Source organism: Tachypleus tridentatus, chromosome 4, assembly GCF_004210375.1.
Source record: "Tachypleus tridentatus isolate NWPU-2018 chromosome 4, ASM421037v1, whole genome shotgun sequence".
Classification (NCBI taxonomy): Eukaryota; Metazoa; Arthropoda; class Merostomata; order Xiphosura; family Limulidae; genus Tachypleus; species Tachypleus tridentatus.
The window spans coordinates 107312289-107327992 of record NC_134828.1 but is presented as its reverse complement, the minus strand read 5'-3'; the positions used below and the strand labels follow the sequence as shown (position 1 = coordinate 107327992).

At 34.0% G+C, this 15704-nt stretch overlaps 1 protein-coding gene across 1 annotated transcript; it reads left to right on the top strand.

The window, feature by feature from the left end:
* Positions 1–1533: 1533 nt before the first annotated feature.
* On the top strand, positions 1534–15317 carry LOC143248399 (glycine receptor subunit alpha-2-like). Its single transcript, XM_076496753.1, has 3 exons — positions 1534–1665; positions 9063–9421; positions 14863–15317. Exons 1-3 carry the CDS (start codon positions 1548–1550, stop codon positions 15064–15066), a joined length of 681 nt encoding a protein of 226 aa, XP_076352868.1. The 5' UTR covers positions 1534–1547; the 3' UTR covers positions 15067–15317.
* The last annotated feature ends 387 nt before the right edge of the window (positions 15318–15704 follow it).

Here is a 15704-nt window from a genome sequence, read left to right as displayed (position 1 = left end):
TACCTAATTTATGTCTTTATGAGATATTTACAAAAGTAAATCACTCTCTTGCTCTTTAGGTTGTGTGGAAACGCACACACACATGGTTTGTTTCTTTGTTTTGAATTTTGTGCAAAGCTGCACTAGGGCTATCTGCGCTAGCTTTCCCTGATTTAGCAGTATAAGATAAAAGGAAGGCAGCTAGTTATTACCACTCACCGCTAACTCTTGGGCTACTATTTTATCAACGAATAGTGGGATTTGTCATAACATTAAAATACTTCCACGGAGGAAGGGGCGAGAATGTTTAGTAGGACGAGAATTCAGACCCTTGATCCTCAGGTTACGAGTCGAGCGCCCTAACCACTGGCCATACTGAACGCAGGAAAAAAAAAAAAGACATTGGGCTTTTTCGATTTAGAAAAAAGGATAGGGTGAACCTTACAAATCGAGAGTATGTTTTCTTATAGCAAAGCCACTGCAGGCTATCTGCTGAGTCCACCGTTGTAAATCTGTAGATATACCATTTTACTAGCGGGGGCTTATAAATCGACAGAACGAAACAACTGAACGTATATACTTGTTGTGGAATGTCAAAGAAGCAAAAGTAGTTTTATAATGGTGATAGTAATTTCAAACAATTAATACCTAGTAACTTTCTCCTTTGAAATGTATGCTTCTGGCTTTAAAACTACAAGCGGGCTCGGGATGACCAGGTGGTTACAGCACTCGACTCGTAATTCGAGGGTCGCGGGTCGAATCCCCGTCGCGCCAAACATGCTTGCCCTTTTAGCCGTGGGGGTTATAATGTAACGGTCAATCCCACTATTCGTTGGTAAAGAGTAAGCAAAGAGTTGGCCGTGGGTGGTGATGACTAGCTGCCTTCCTTCTAGTCTTACACTGCTAAACTAGGGACGGCTAGCGCAGATAGCCCTCGTGTAGCTTTGCGCGAAATTTAAAACAAACCAAACTAAAACTACAAGCATTGCGTTTAACGTTAATAAAAATTAAGCAAGCGTTTGGTATTCAACAAAGTCTTTCTTGCTTTCGAGCGATAGTTTTGTCTTTCGTTTCAGTAGGTTAAGCGCGACCTTTTCGAAATCAACGACTGCTCTTTTCAAAATAGTGTGTTGCTATTAGACGAAACATAGATTTGAAGTATTCTTAGAATCAAAATACACGTGGTATTAAAAGAAAAACAAACGATTTTTTTGAAGTAATTATCAGCTCAGAGAATAAAACGACATACTGTTTATCTATTGCGTAGTAATACTGTGTTCAGTTGTAACATGGCAGTATTTGTAATTAGATCTTCGAAATTCGTAGAGCCTCAAATATTTTATTTTTTTGGTTAAAGCACTTGTTTTATTTATCTGTTTATTGTAAATATATTCATGAATATCTGGTACAGGTAAGATTTTCTGTAACGAGACGAAAGACTTGGGGATAAAATTATTGTTTTTTAATGTTATTTCATTATTAGTTTTATTACGTTTTTATATCAGATAAAAAAACACACACGTTAATTTAACTATCCTTTGTTGTTAGATTCCCAGAGTGTTGAAAGCATGACTTTAACTTGGATGGATAATGCTGTATTACTTGACCCTAACCTAGAAATTTCAGAGTTCGAAGTTGTGTCTGTAGATCCAGAAGGACCTGTTTTTGAAAACTATAATGATGTAGGTAAGTCTTTGATATTGGAAGAAGTGGACAGGTGTCCACAGTAAACTTGGACACACATTGCGGAAGTACCGGTCATAACCATGTCCGATTTCAATATTTTCAAGTTTGTACTTCTAGTTTTATATATCGACAACCTCAGTCGATAAAGCATTTTCGCTATTTGAATCTTAATGTAAGTATAACCTTACAAAAAGAGGTGCTACAAGTGTTCAAGAGAACATTTATTGTGGTGTTTAACAGTTTTAGAAGTATTGAAGCCTTTGAGAAAATCGATGGGTGACGACTTTTCTGGTAGATTCCACGACTCCTTCTCGTCGTCTATCGACTCTCTCTCTCCAAAGGCTGTTTGTGTTTTATAACAAAGTAGCATTGGACTATCCATGCTCTGTCTACCACGAGTATCAAAACTCGGTTTCTAGAGTTGTAAGTCCGCAGACATACCGCTATTTCACTGGAGGGGAGTATAAGTCCATACACACTTACTGGGGATTAATTTTGTTTTGAATTTCGCACAAAGCTACTTCAGGGCCATCTGCGCTAGTCGTCCCTAATTTAACAGCGTAAGACTAGAGGGAGGCAGCTAGTCAACACCACTCACCGCCAACTCTTGGGCTACTTGTTTACTAACAAATAGTGGAATTAACCGTCACATTAACACACACCCACGGTTGAAAAGGCGAGCATGTTTGGTGTGATGGGGTTTCGAACCTGCGACCATCAGATTACGTGTCGAGTACCTTTGCTTTAACCACCTGACCATGCCGGGACCTCACTGGGGAATCACTGAAATAATTCATTGTTTTCAAGGCTTTTGAAACACATAACTAACTTTGTCCCATCTTAGAAACACCGTGTAAAATATCTTTTAAAGGGTTTATAGTGTTAGTATCAATGCCTAGGGTACACATATTTTCAAGGCTCATAAAACATTGTCAAGTGAAGCAATTAATTAATGGTATTGGATTCATATATCTCTACCCAATGATTGTGCTAAACTTTACAGTTAAATCAATATGAAACAACGACTTAGCTGCTAGTCATTTGTGTATTATATGCTGGAAGTCTCTTCTCAGACTCCTATTACCGTTCTGGTTTTAACTCACTTGTTATCTTATTTACATATGTATGTGTGTGTATATACTTAGTTGTCAGTTTCTTCTTAAACTAGGCTTTCAACCATAACTCTCACATGTGAGAGAGAATATTTTTTTCTAAGCACATCCTTCTGTGTGTTTTGGCCCTGAACCCTTACTGAGTTTGGAGTCCAATGGTTTAAACAGAAATTACTACCAAGGTAAAGTTGGCGAGAAACACTCAATAAACAACTTTACTCCACGTTCAAATTAGTTCAGTGTAATCTTTCTGTAACTTCCTGTATCTGTCGTCAGACTAGCAAAGGTAAATATCAGCATGAAGTTAAACTTGCTCATTGTTTACTTGTCTAATGCACACATTATCAGTAATTAACAAAAAGTCCTAGAATGAATGATTGTTTGTTTTGTTTATGAATTTCGCGGAAAGCTACACGAGGGCTGTTCATAATTTAGCAGTGTAAGACTAGAGGGAAGGCAGCTAGTCATCACCATCCACCGCCAACTCTTGGGCTACTCTTTTACCAAGAGAAGGGCGAGCACGTTTAGTGCGACGGAGATTCGAACGCCTTAAACCCCCTGGCCATGCCGGGTCTAGAATGAATGAACTGGTTTAGTATTTACTTCCGTTTATGAATCTTAAAATTTCAGGCTTGCCTCTTACACTACACTGTCATTCCATAGCACAAGCACTCGAAAAGTATTTTAAAGTATGGATTTTCTTAAAAATACAAGTTCTTAAAGCAGGCACAAGTTACTTTAATGGTTGAACAAACATTCAAACCCAAAGTGTGTTTTACATTAGTAGGAGAACAAGCACTCAACCGGAAGTACGTGTTATTTTGGTAGAGGAACCAGCACTCAAATCGGAAGTGCATTTAATTTAGTTGTATAGAGAGTGTTTTTTTTTTATAGCAAAGCCATATCGGGCTATCTGCTGAGCCCATCGAGGGGAATCGAACCCCTGATTTTAGCGTTATAACTCCGGAGATTTACCACTGTACTAGCGGGGGCACCATCTAGAGAGAACTCAAACCGGAAGTACGTGTTACTTTAATAGGGAAGAAGTACTCAAAACGGAAGTACTCGTTACTTTAATATGGAAGAAGTACTCAAAGCGGAAGTACGTGTTACTTTAATAAAGAACATTAAGGAAGGGCTTCCAACGTTAATGGTTCTCCACGATACTGCAGATAGTTAAAACACTGAAGTTATTGAACATTTTATATGGTTGTTTATATTTGTTTATAAACCTACATAGAGATATCTCTATGTTTATATTTATTTATGAACCTATATAAAAATATCTCTATGCTAGTATTTATTTATAAACCTATATAAAGATATCTCTATGCTAGTATTTCGATCTAATTAAAAATAATCTTATAAAGATATCCTCGATAAGTTATGTTATTATTTCATAAAACTTGGATTTAGAATCTTGAAACTGAACGGGCAACTTATGCACACGTGTGCTAAACGCTCAGGTCAGAAGCCCCAAATGTTCTAACATACTTATACCAATCCCAGAATTATTGAACATAGAAAGATAGCTTTTAATTATTGAACCGCGTTCGAGCAAATTCCTACTTTATCATAATATACTTGTTATGAATATTTAATACACGCTATGGAATAAGATAAACAGCGTAATGCGAGTGCAGGCATTAATTTATTATTGTTATTTATATAAGCTAATCAGTGGGTATCACGAGACCTGCTACAAGTGGCTTGCTTGAAAACTCTCGTGACTTTAGTTGATTGTGTGTTTTCTAAGAAAAACGATATAGTTTTAAATATTCATGTTATGCTTTCAATAACAACGTGAATACATAACACTGCTTCATTATGGTATTACGTAATTCAAACACACACTAAGAGCTGTTGACTTCATATGATATACTGATTCTTATCTAGATGAATGTTTATTTGTCCGTGGCGAATATTTTCCGGCTTTCCAATCCCTAAGTAATACAAAACGTTCAAGGACTTTTGGACACGCCCCAGAGATATTCGGAAAACCTTTACTTTATATATTTTTCTTGTGCCTACAGTTTGACAACTATTTGCCCTTTTGCCATTCCTCATAGGAGATGAATTACGCACAACGTCTACACGTTCACGCGAAGACAAAGAAATAAATGATACGTTTTGTGCGAGTGACTTTGCTCCAGTGAGTATAATACAGAAAAAATACTTAGATACACTACTCATATAATTACATGTACTAAGCCTTAAAAGGGCATTAATGTACAATCAGTATGCAAAAGAGGACCTGATACTCAAAATATGCGTAACGAAAATTATGTTTCGATAGTCATCATATTTTCAAAATCTCTAGCGAAACACTTTAGTGTAGAAACAGAAAGGTTTATAAAGAAATTTTATCTAAAGTGGGTTATAATATTAAAGCTATTATGATACTTTCAGACGTCTTATTATATGGAATATTTTTATGTATATTTTGCGTGAAATATGCATAATTATAGGATTTTTTTCATCAACAAAACTCCTCACTTCAACCAACTTTTTGTTCTCGCTTATTAATAAAACCAAAATGCTATACAGACAGCCGGTAACTTATATTAAAAGAGTTTTAAATATGCAAGTAAGTTAAGCAAGTGGTGACCACACCCGTTATGTACCTGAACTACATTTTTACATCGTTTGGTGTTACGTAAGTAATGCGATGCCACCACTAACTGGTCACTTATGGAAGGCCCATTTTGAAGCAAATACTTTACAGTAGGATAATCAGATCCGAAATTAAGAATTTCACAGAAAGGACTATACCTTATAATTAATTATTTTGTAAAACAAAGGAATTCGATATCATTTGTGACACCAGGGCTATCCAGAAACTGTGCCCCAGTCGTACGGCTTCTTGTAACTAGTGGTATATCACGGACATAAAGACCAATAGGAGGACATAAAAAAACTGTCGCGACTTCACAATTCTTGCACAACCTAAATTGTGCTAAAGACTTTTAATTTAGAACCTGAAGAAGGTTTTCTTTTAGTAGGAATAGTACATTAATTTTATATTCCAGAACTCATTAACTGGATATCTTGATACTTCTGACTTACTCTGACACCTCACCGAGTTTAGATATTTGATGTGTCAGAGCGACAAGGTCCACCAACTTTGCACAGCCACAGGCTCAAAATGTTGTAAAACACACATAAAACATTTTAAAACAATAACTTTATGTAGCCGTGTCTGAAGAGGGACTTTTCTTATGATAGGTTTTTCCAGAAAACAATCCAACGTTGTCATGAAAGCATACTTAACGATCTAGTAATCAGTTTAAATTGCTTCAAGTTTAGGCTTAGCTTTATCCGCAGTAATAAACTACAAACGTTTCCAATTGTAACTAATCTAACTACAATACACACTTCAAACTTTTATAACAGCAATAGTATATTTATATATTTTTTTTTGTCTTAGGGCTCAACAACATTCTTTCTTTCTCTCCAAACCCTTTTTTTCCACCTCTTATATATACCTGATAGAAATAACCTTTGCTTAAAATGTGATTATAAACATATTTCTGAAAGAGAAAAAAGCCCTCCAGTGGCACAGCGGCAAATTTCGGTGTTTGCACAAATAACTCATTGTGTATTTTTGTACTTAACAATTAACAGTCAGACCGAAAAAAGGGTTACCGTAATGTATTGCTACGAATATAGGTTTTAGTAAAGAGTTGAGTGTCCCTTATAAATCAAAAGCGTTTTTTAAATCACTCATACTCACGGTGTAAACACAGATGTATGTTTTCGTTTGAAGTCACGTGCATTCTTCTCGTTTGAAGTCACGTGCATTCTTCTCATTTGATGTCACGTGCATTCTGAAAGGGATATTATGCACCCCCTTCTTTGTTTCCTTGTTAGCAAGGAGATAGATTCTTGTAATCAGTAAAGAGCACTATGAGGTAAAGGGCAAATGGAAAAACATGACCTTATTTAGAAGGCTAAAAGAGGGTTACAAACAATAGAATAAGATTCTCTAAAGTAAACCAATGAAGTTTAAAGTGTTATCAGAATATTATAGTTATTACTGCTGCTTGTTTGTTTTGAATTTCGCACAAAGCTACTCGAGGGCTATCTGTGCCAGCCGTTCCTAATTTAGCAGTGTAAGACTAGAGGGAAGGCAGCTAGTAATCACCACCAACAGCTAACTCTTGGGCTACTCTTTTTACCAACGAATAGTGGGATTGACCGTAACATTATAACGCCCCACGGCTGAAAGGGCGAGCATGTTTGGTGCGACCAGGAACAAGGGACTAATGTTTCACATTTAATGTTAGAAAAATCCCTTATGTTTATACTGTAAGGGAAAGTGTAGGTTTTATATATACACTGTAAAACACTTGCAAAGCTAGGGATCGTCTCTGATATTTCCTAAATAAAATATGGCCGAGAAAAAAAAAAGTGTTTTATATGCAACTAGCAGGGACAATTGAATAATCTATAATCTACAATGATTGTAATGTGTACAATACGGAACACAACACTGCTTGTTAGATCGATGGTGCGTGTTTTGGGAATAGGTAAAATTGATGTAGGACCCCTAAGATTTAAAGCATCACAAAGTACATAAAGTATTTGGAAGATTATTCCATACCTTTGAAAGTTGAAGGAATGTATCCTTGCAATGAATTGCAGGAAGGGGTATCACACGTGCTAACTTCGATTCGTTGGATCGTAAACAAAATGATAATGGTGTATTACAAAGGCAATGTGAAAGTGTGCAAGCGTATTAGTGAGCTCGTGCATTCAAATGAGTCAAATCCAAAGAAAGGAGATAAGAGACTTAACCAACCATAAAAATGTTCACAGAAACACACATTACACAATATAATAGCCTCACGTAGCAGAGTCTAAATATATTAAAGAATTACAGTAAGAAATAAATTATATATTATTTCAACACAGGGAAACAGGAAACCATTAGTTTATGCTTTCTGGCCAAGAAATAACTCAAACAAAGTAGAGTACAATGAGAAGCCTTATGCAACGCAATGGATGTTTTTATGAAATTGTTCTCACGTGGCCCGGCATGGCCAGGTGGTTAGGGCGCTCGACCCATAATCCGAGGGTCGCAGATTCGAATCCCCGTCATACCAAACATGCTCGGTCTTTCAGCTGTGGGGCGTTATAATTTACGGTCAATCCCGCTATTCATTGGTAAAAGAGCAGCCCAAGAGTTGGTGGTGGTGATGACCAGTTGCCTTCCCTCTAGTCTTACATTGTTAAATTAGGAACGGCTAGGGCAGTAACTCCGCGTAGCTTTGCGCGAAATACAAAAACAAACAAACTGTTCTCACGCTGCAAATGGATGGTGGCGATCTTCGTCAATCGAGGTGTAGCTTCAAAAATATGTAAAAACAGTTGGTATGAACAATAATGAGTGAACAGTGATTTTTAAAGTGTAAAGGTAAAAGTATGCCCTTTTGTTCGGTTGACTGTACACTTGTGCAATGTCTCCTGAACGATTATTCCTAAATTGTAGGGTTGTAGTGAATGTTTGTTATATAAAAAAATGTAACGTACAAGATTTGCCATCGGTCACGTGTGTACTGTGTGGTTTCTATTGATTGTTTGTTGTGTTGTTATTATTCTGATGGTTACTGTTGACTACATTGTGAGAAAGGATGTTGCACTCGCAGTCGGTTATGCATGTCATGTTACCAGAAACGCTACACTTCTTAATATCTCTAGTTTTCGTTACATTTAATCATGTTTATTGTTTTTCTTTGTTGTTTTTGAATTTCGCACAAAGCTACTCGAGGGCTATCTGCGCTAGCCGTCCCTAATTTAGCAGTGTAAGACTAGAGAGAAGGTAACTAGTCATCACTACCCACCGCCAACTCTTGGGCTACTCTTTTACCAACGAATAGTGCGATTGACTGTCACATTATAACGCTCCCGCGGCTGAAAAGGCGAGCATGTTTGGTGTGACACCGATTCGAACCTACGACTCTCGGATTATGAGTCGAGTGCCTTAACCACCTATCTGGCCATGCCGGGCTGTAATCGTGTTTACTAATAAGCTTTAATAAAATAGATGCATTTTTAAACTGACTACAAGGCTATTTAAGAACCAGTGTTACTTGTTATTGTTTCTATAAAGTAAAGGCATCAGTAGGTTGATATTTTTAACATCGACAGACATGTCGAGGTGTTTCCTGATAAATATAGTGCTTCAGAGATTGTTCTAATAAGTACTAAAGCTAAAAGTAGATTAAACATTGTTCTATTACTTTCAACGTGATGAGGCTAGTTTTATTTTTTTTCTCTTTTCAGGGGTGTTCAGCTATTTGAATGTGACTTTTGTTCTGAAGAGGCAGAATGGTTACCATATGGTTCAGACATACTTACCGACTTTTCTAATCGTTACTATTTCCTGGGTTTCTTTCTGGTTGAATGTGGATGCTGTTCCAGCTAGGGTCACTCTCGGCGTCACGACCCTTCTGACCTTGACCACAGTAGCTTCTGGAGTCAGGACCCAACTTCCACCAGTTTCGTATGTCAAAGCTATTGATGTTTGGATTGGAGCATGCTCTGTAATGGTGTTCGGTGCACTTCTAGAGTTTACCCTGGTGAACTACCTGTCCCGGAGTAAGATGAAAGCAGAGCACCTGAAGAGTTTCAGATTTTTCAGTGTATGTGAGGAACCGAATCTGTTTAGTCAGAAGTATATATGTACATAATTTTTAATGAATTTGAAAGGTAAAAGTGAATATAAAGATACGAGCTTCACATACAAAACCTTAAAAAATCGCATCCTTCCCTTACAACAAAAAGCTTTTATTATGGAAAAAAAGGCGACTATACAAACAAAAATGCCAGCTATGAGTTTCCATAGTTACCTTTAGAATAGTATTTGAAATATTATGTTATTACATTCCAGTTATTTTGATACAGTTTAGCAGTATATGCTTGTGGCACTAATGTACTCGTAAGAAGGCTGAGGAACATCATGGTGATTACAATATTTTACCATTCAGGTAGAATGAGGATGAAATGGAAGACAGTGGTTAGAAGGTTTTACTATTTAGGCAGGCTGAGGATGTAATGGAAGACAGTGGTTAGAAGGTTTTACTATTTAGGCAGGCTGAGGATGTCATGGAAGACAGTGGTTAGAAGGTTTTACTATTAAGGCAGGCTGAGGATATCATGGAAGACAGTGGTTAGAAGGTTTTACTATTTAGGCAGGCTGAGGATGTAATGGAAGACAGTGGTTAGAAGGTTTTACTATTTAAGCAGGCTGAGGATGTCATGGAAGACAGTGGTTAGAAGGTTTTACTATTTAGGCAGGCTGAGGATATCATGGAAGACAGTGGTTAGAAGGTTTTACTATTTAGGCAGAATGAGGATATCATGGAAGACAGTGGAAGAAGGTTTTACTATTTAGTTAGAATGAGGGATGAATGGAAGATAGTGATTACAATAGGCAGGATGAGGATATCATGGAAGAATAAAGTGTGGTTAGAAAAAATAGAACAAATTACTATTTAGGCAGGATGAGGATATCAATTGTAATTAGATATATAGGTTTACTTATTGCAATTAGACATTTAGGTTTACAATTGTAATTAGATATATGTATGTTTTAAATGGTAATTAATATATGACAGTGGTTAGAAAGTTTTACTAGTTTTTAGGCAGGCTGAGGATGTCATGGAAGACAGTGGTTTAGATAGGTTTTACTAGTTTAGGCAGATATGAGGATGTATCGTTTAATTAAAATAGGTTCCTACATGTAAGAGAATGTATACAGGGTTTACTCGAACTTAGTCATATCACACTTACTTGTAATTAGTTATAGGTTTACTAATTGTAATTAGATATATACGTTTACTAAAATAGAATACAATTTATTAACTTGTAATTAGATATATACGTCTTACTATTGTGTTTAGACATTTTACTAATTGTAATTAGATATATACGTTTACTTATTGTAATTAATATACCAACTTTACTAGCTGTAGTTAAAGGTTTACTAGTTGTAATTAGATATATACAGGTTTACTAATTGTAATTAGATATATACAAGTTTACTAATTGTAATTAGATATATAGTTTAAGTTGTAATTAGATATAGGTTTATAATTGTAATTAGATATATAGATTTACTATTGTATTAGATATACAGGTTTACTAATTGTAATTAGATATATAGGGTTTTACTAATTATAATTAGATATGCAGGTTTACTAATTGTAATTAGATATGTAATTACCAATTGTAATTATATATATAGGTTTACTAATTGTAATTAGATATGTAGGGTTACTAATTGTACTAGATATGCAGGTTTACTTGTAGATATGTAGGTTTACTAATTGTAATTAGATATATAGATTTACTAATTGTAATTAGATATATAGGTTTACTAATTATAATTAGATATGTAGGTTACTAATTGTAATTAGATATATATGTTTACTAATTGTAATTAGATATATACAGCTATTGTTGTAGTTAAAGGTTTACTTTAATTGTAATTAGATATATAGGGTTTACTAATTGTAATTAGATATGTACAAGTTTACTAATTGTAATTAGATATATAGGTTTATTAGTCGTAATTAGATCTATACAGGTTTACTAATTGTAATTAGATATAGATTTTACTAATTGTATTAGATATATAGGTTTACTAATTGTAATTAGATATGCAGGTTTACTAATTGTGATTAGATATGTAGGTTACTAATTGTAATTAGATATATAGGCTTACTAATTGTAATTAGATATGTAGGTTTACCAATTGTAATTAGATATATAGGTTTACTAATTGTAATTAGATATATGGGTTTACTAATTGTAATTAGATATGTAGGTTACTAACTGTAATTAGGTATGTAGGGTTACCAATTGTAATTAGATATGTAGGTTACCAATATAATTAGATATACAGGTTTACTAACTGTAATTAGACATGTAGGTTTACCAGCTGTAATTAGATATATAGGTTTACTAATTGTAATTAGATATATAAACTAGATATATACTAACTGTACCAGTATATACAGGTTTACTAGTTGTAGTTAGATGTATATAGGTTTACTAATTGTAATTAGATATATAGGTTTACTAATTGTAATTAGATATATAGGTTTACTAATTGTACCAGATATGCAGGTTTTACTAATTGTAATTAGATATGCAGGGTTACCAATTGTAATTATATATATAGGTTTACTAATTGTAATTAGATATGTAGGTTACTAAATGTAATTAGATATGCAGGTTTATTAATTGTAATTAGACATGCAGGTTTACTAATTGTAATTATATATATGGTTTTACTAATTGTAATTAGATATATAGGTTTTACTAATTGTAATTAGATATATATTACTAATTGTAATTAGATTATATGTTTACTAATTGTAATTATATATATGGGTTTACTAGTTGTAGTTAAAGATATAGGTTTATTAGTTGTAATTAGATATATACAGGTTTACTAATTGTAATTAGATATATACAAGTTTACTAATTGTAATTAGATATATAGGTTTATTAGTTGTAATTAGATCTATACAGGTTTACTAATTGTAATTAGATATATAGATTTACTAATTGTATTAGATATATAGGTTTACTAATTGTAATTAGATATATAGGTTTACTAATTGTGATTAGATATGTAGGGTTACTAATTGTAATTAGATATACAGATTTATTAATTGTAATTAGATATACTTACCAATTGTAATTAGATATGTAGGTTTACCAATTGTAATTAGATATGTTTACCAACTGTAATTATATATACAGGTTTACTAACTGTACCAGATATGTAGGTTTACCAATTGTAATTAGATATGCAGGCTTTACTAATTGTAATTAGATATGAGGCTATAATAGATATATGAGATTAACCAATTGTAATTAGATATATAGGTTTACCAATTGTAATTAGATATGTAGGTTACCAATTGTAATAGATATACATGTTACCAATTGTAATTAGATATATAGGTTTACTAATTGTAATTAAATATATAGGTTTACTAATTGTAATTAGATATATACAGGTTTACTAATTGTAATTGATAATACAAGTTTACTAATTGAATTAGATATATAGGTTTACTAGTTGTAATTAGATCATACAGGCTTTACTAATTGTAATTAGATATATAGGTTTACTAATTGTAATTAGATATATACAGGTTTACTAATTGTAATTAGATATATAGGTTTTCTAATTGTAATTAGATATGTAGGGTTACCAATTGTAATTTATATAGGTTTACTAATTGTAATTAGATATATAGGTTTACTAATTGTAATTAGATATGTAGGGTTACTAATTGTAATTAGATATATAGGTTTTTCCAAGACGAAATTTTAATGTATCTATTAAACTTCGTCTGACATATCATATGACTCATAAAAACATGCACACTGCTCATTATATCTGTTGGATAAAACAAAAGTTAAGAAAATTTTATTTTCACCTCAGATTTACTTACACAGACCATTTGTCATATCTAGTCCTATATCTAGTCCAACTGTTAACCAAAGGACTTTTGTGAAACATGTTACTGGATTATGACATGAAGTGTATAGTAAAGATGCTACATAAAAATAGTTGATTGATTTACAGTTATGGAAATACAAGAGGAGAGATTTTGAGAAACAAGCAAAGTTTGCTTTTAACCGTTTCGTTAGAAATAGAAGCTTGGTTTTTCTTGTGAATTTAGCGCTGAGATATTCGAGGTCTATCTGCGCCAGCCGTTTCTAATTTCGAAGCGATAGGCAGCTAGCCAATAACACTCACCGTTAACTAATTCTTGCGCTACAACCAACGAATAGTGTTTCACTATCACACTACAATGACCCACAGCTGAAAAGATGAACATGTTCAGCGCTGATATTCGAACCCGCGACCTCAGATTGAGAATCAAGTCACCTAATCACTAAGTTATGCCAGGCCGTTTTGTAAGGACAGTTAGATAAGTAAGAAACTGTTAACAGTTGTCTGGTTGAATCTGTTTTACCTAGTTAGAGTCACTGTTGGTGTCACGCTCGTTCTGAGTCAGGACTCAACTTCAACAAATTTATTTTGTTAAAATCATTGATGTTAAAATCAGGGCAAGCTCTGTGATGATGTGATCTTGGAGATTACCTCTGATATATGACAAACGTTTTGTTAAAACATTTGCTTGTATTCTTTATTAACGAAAGTGGTTTCTTAGTTAGATTTCGCACTTGATCTATAGCAGAGACAGCTCGAAACCGCAATATTTAACTAGCTTTACTGTGTAACTGGTAGGATAAAATGAACACGTTCATTTTGTGCGAACAAAATCACCAATTATTATTAAACTTTCTAAGATATGGGAATAAGTTAGGTCAGAAAAACCTGTTGTTTGTGAATACACCATATACCCCATTGAAATATGATCTTCAAAACCTGTTGCCTGTGAATATTTTATATACTCCATTGAAATATGATCTTCAAAAACCTGTTGCCTGTGAGTATTTCATATATTTCATTGAAATATGATCTTCAGAAACCTGTTGCCTGTGAGTATTTCATATACTCCATTGAAATATGATCTTCAAAACCTGTTGCCTGTGAGTATTTCATATACTCCATTGAAATATGATATTCAAAACCTGTTGCCTGTGAGTATTTCTCTTCAGAAACCTGTTGCCTGTGATATGAAATATGATCTTCAAAACCTGTTGCCTGTGAGTATTTCATATACTCCATTGAAATATGATCTTCAGAAACCTGTTGCCTGTGAGTATTTCATATACTCCATTGAAATATGATCTTCAAAACCTGTTGCTCGTGAGTATTTCGTATACTCCATTGAAATGTGATCTTCAAACGTTCTAGTGTCGTTTTTAATTTGTTTTCGTTAACATTTAAAATTTATTAACATTCTAATTGATTAATCACGATTGAAAAGAACTTTCCATTAAATTTAACATTAAATATACAACTGTGAATACATGCTAAGTCATAGCATAACATTTTTATAGAGTAAAACAACTATTACACAACTGATATGAATGTTTCTCAGAGATATTTGGAATAGGAATAACTTCCCATATGTCTGTTTTTTTTTAGAGAAATAAACAAGTGACTAGCAAAGAAGAAGAGAAGATAGAAGACGTAGGCGACACGAGCATAAAACGTGTGTCTTCTGCTGGGGTGAGAAACTTGCAATACGCCAAGAGGGTTGACAAAGTGTGTCGAATATCCTTTCCATTATCTTTCTTTGTGTTCAACTTGGTGTACTGGATCTCGTACGTGTACATACTGGAAAATTAAGGCCTAATCCCTTTTAATAAATCAAGTTTTCTAATGCTTTCTTCCAAAATATTATTTTTTACTTTAAAGCAATGGGTGTTAAGTGTTTGTTTTCGAATTTCGCGCAAAGCTACTCGAGGGCTATCTGCGCTAACCGTCCCTAATTTAGCAGTGTAAGACTACTGGGAAAGCAGCTAGCCATCACCACCCACTGCGAACTCTTGGGCTATTCTTTTACTAACGAATAGTGGGATTGATCGTCACACTATAACGCTCCCATAGCTGAAAGGGGAGCATGTTTGGTGTGACGGGATGCGAACCCGAGATGGGTGTTAACGTATAAGCTGCAGAAAGAAATATTTCTCAGAAATGAAAATATACATCAAGTATATTGAATGTAAAAGAAACTGCGAAACGAATTTTCACCATTTTGGATGTAGTAGTTTTGTTTTCTATTATAAAATGCTTAAATTTTGTTTATTACCTTACTACAAAATCTGGTGTGATGAACATTTCAGAGCGTTGCTTAATTATTGTTTATTACTTTAACACAATATCTGGTGTGATGAACATTTCATAGCGTTGCTTAATTATTGTTTATTACCTTACTACATAATCTGGTGTGATGAACATTTCAAGCATTGCTTAATTATTGTTTA

What these genes read in the sequence shown, in the direction of transcription:
- LOC143248399 (XM_076496753.1), top strand. Translation starts at nt 1,548, where the DNA reads ATGACTTTAACTTGGATGGATAATGCTGTATTACTTGACCCTAACCTA. An exon ending in TGAAAACTATAATGATGTAG is followed by an intron (nt 1,666 to 9,062) that starts GTAAGTCTTTGA and finishes TTCTCTTTTCAG; the next exon opens with GGGTGTTCAGCTATTTGAAT. An exon ending in AGAGTTTCAGATTTTTCAGT is followed by an intron (nt 9,422 to 14,862) that starts GTATGTGAGGAA and finishes GTTTTTTTTTAG; the next exon opens with AGAAATAAACAAGTGACTAG.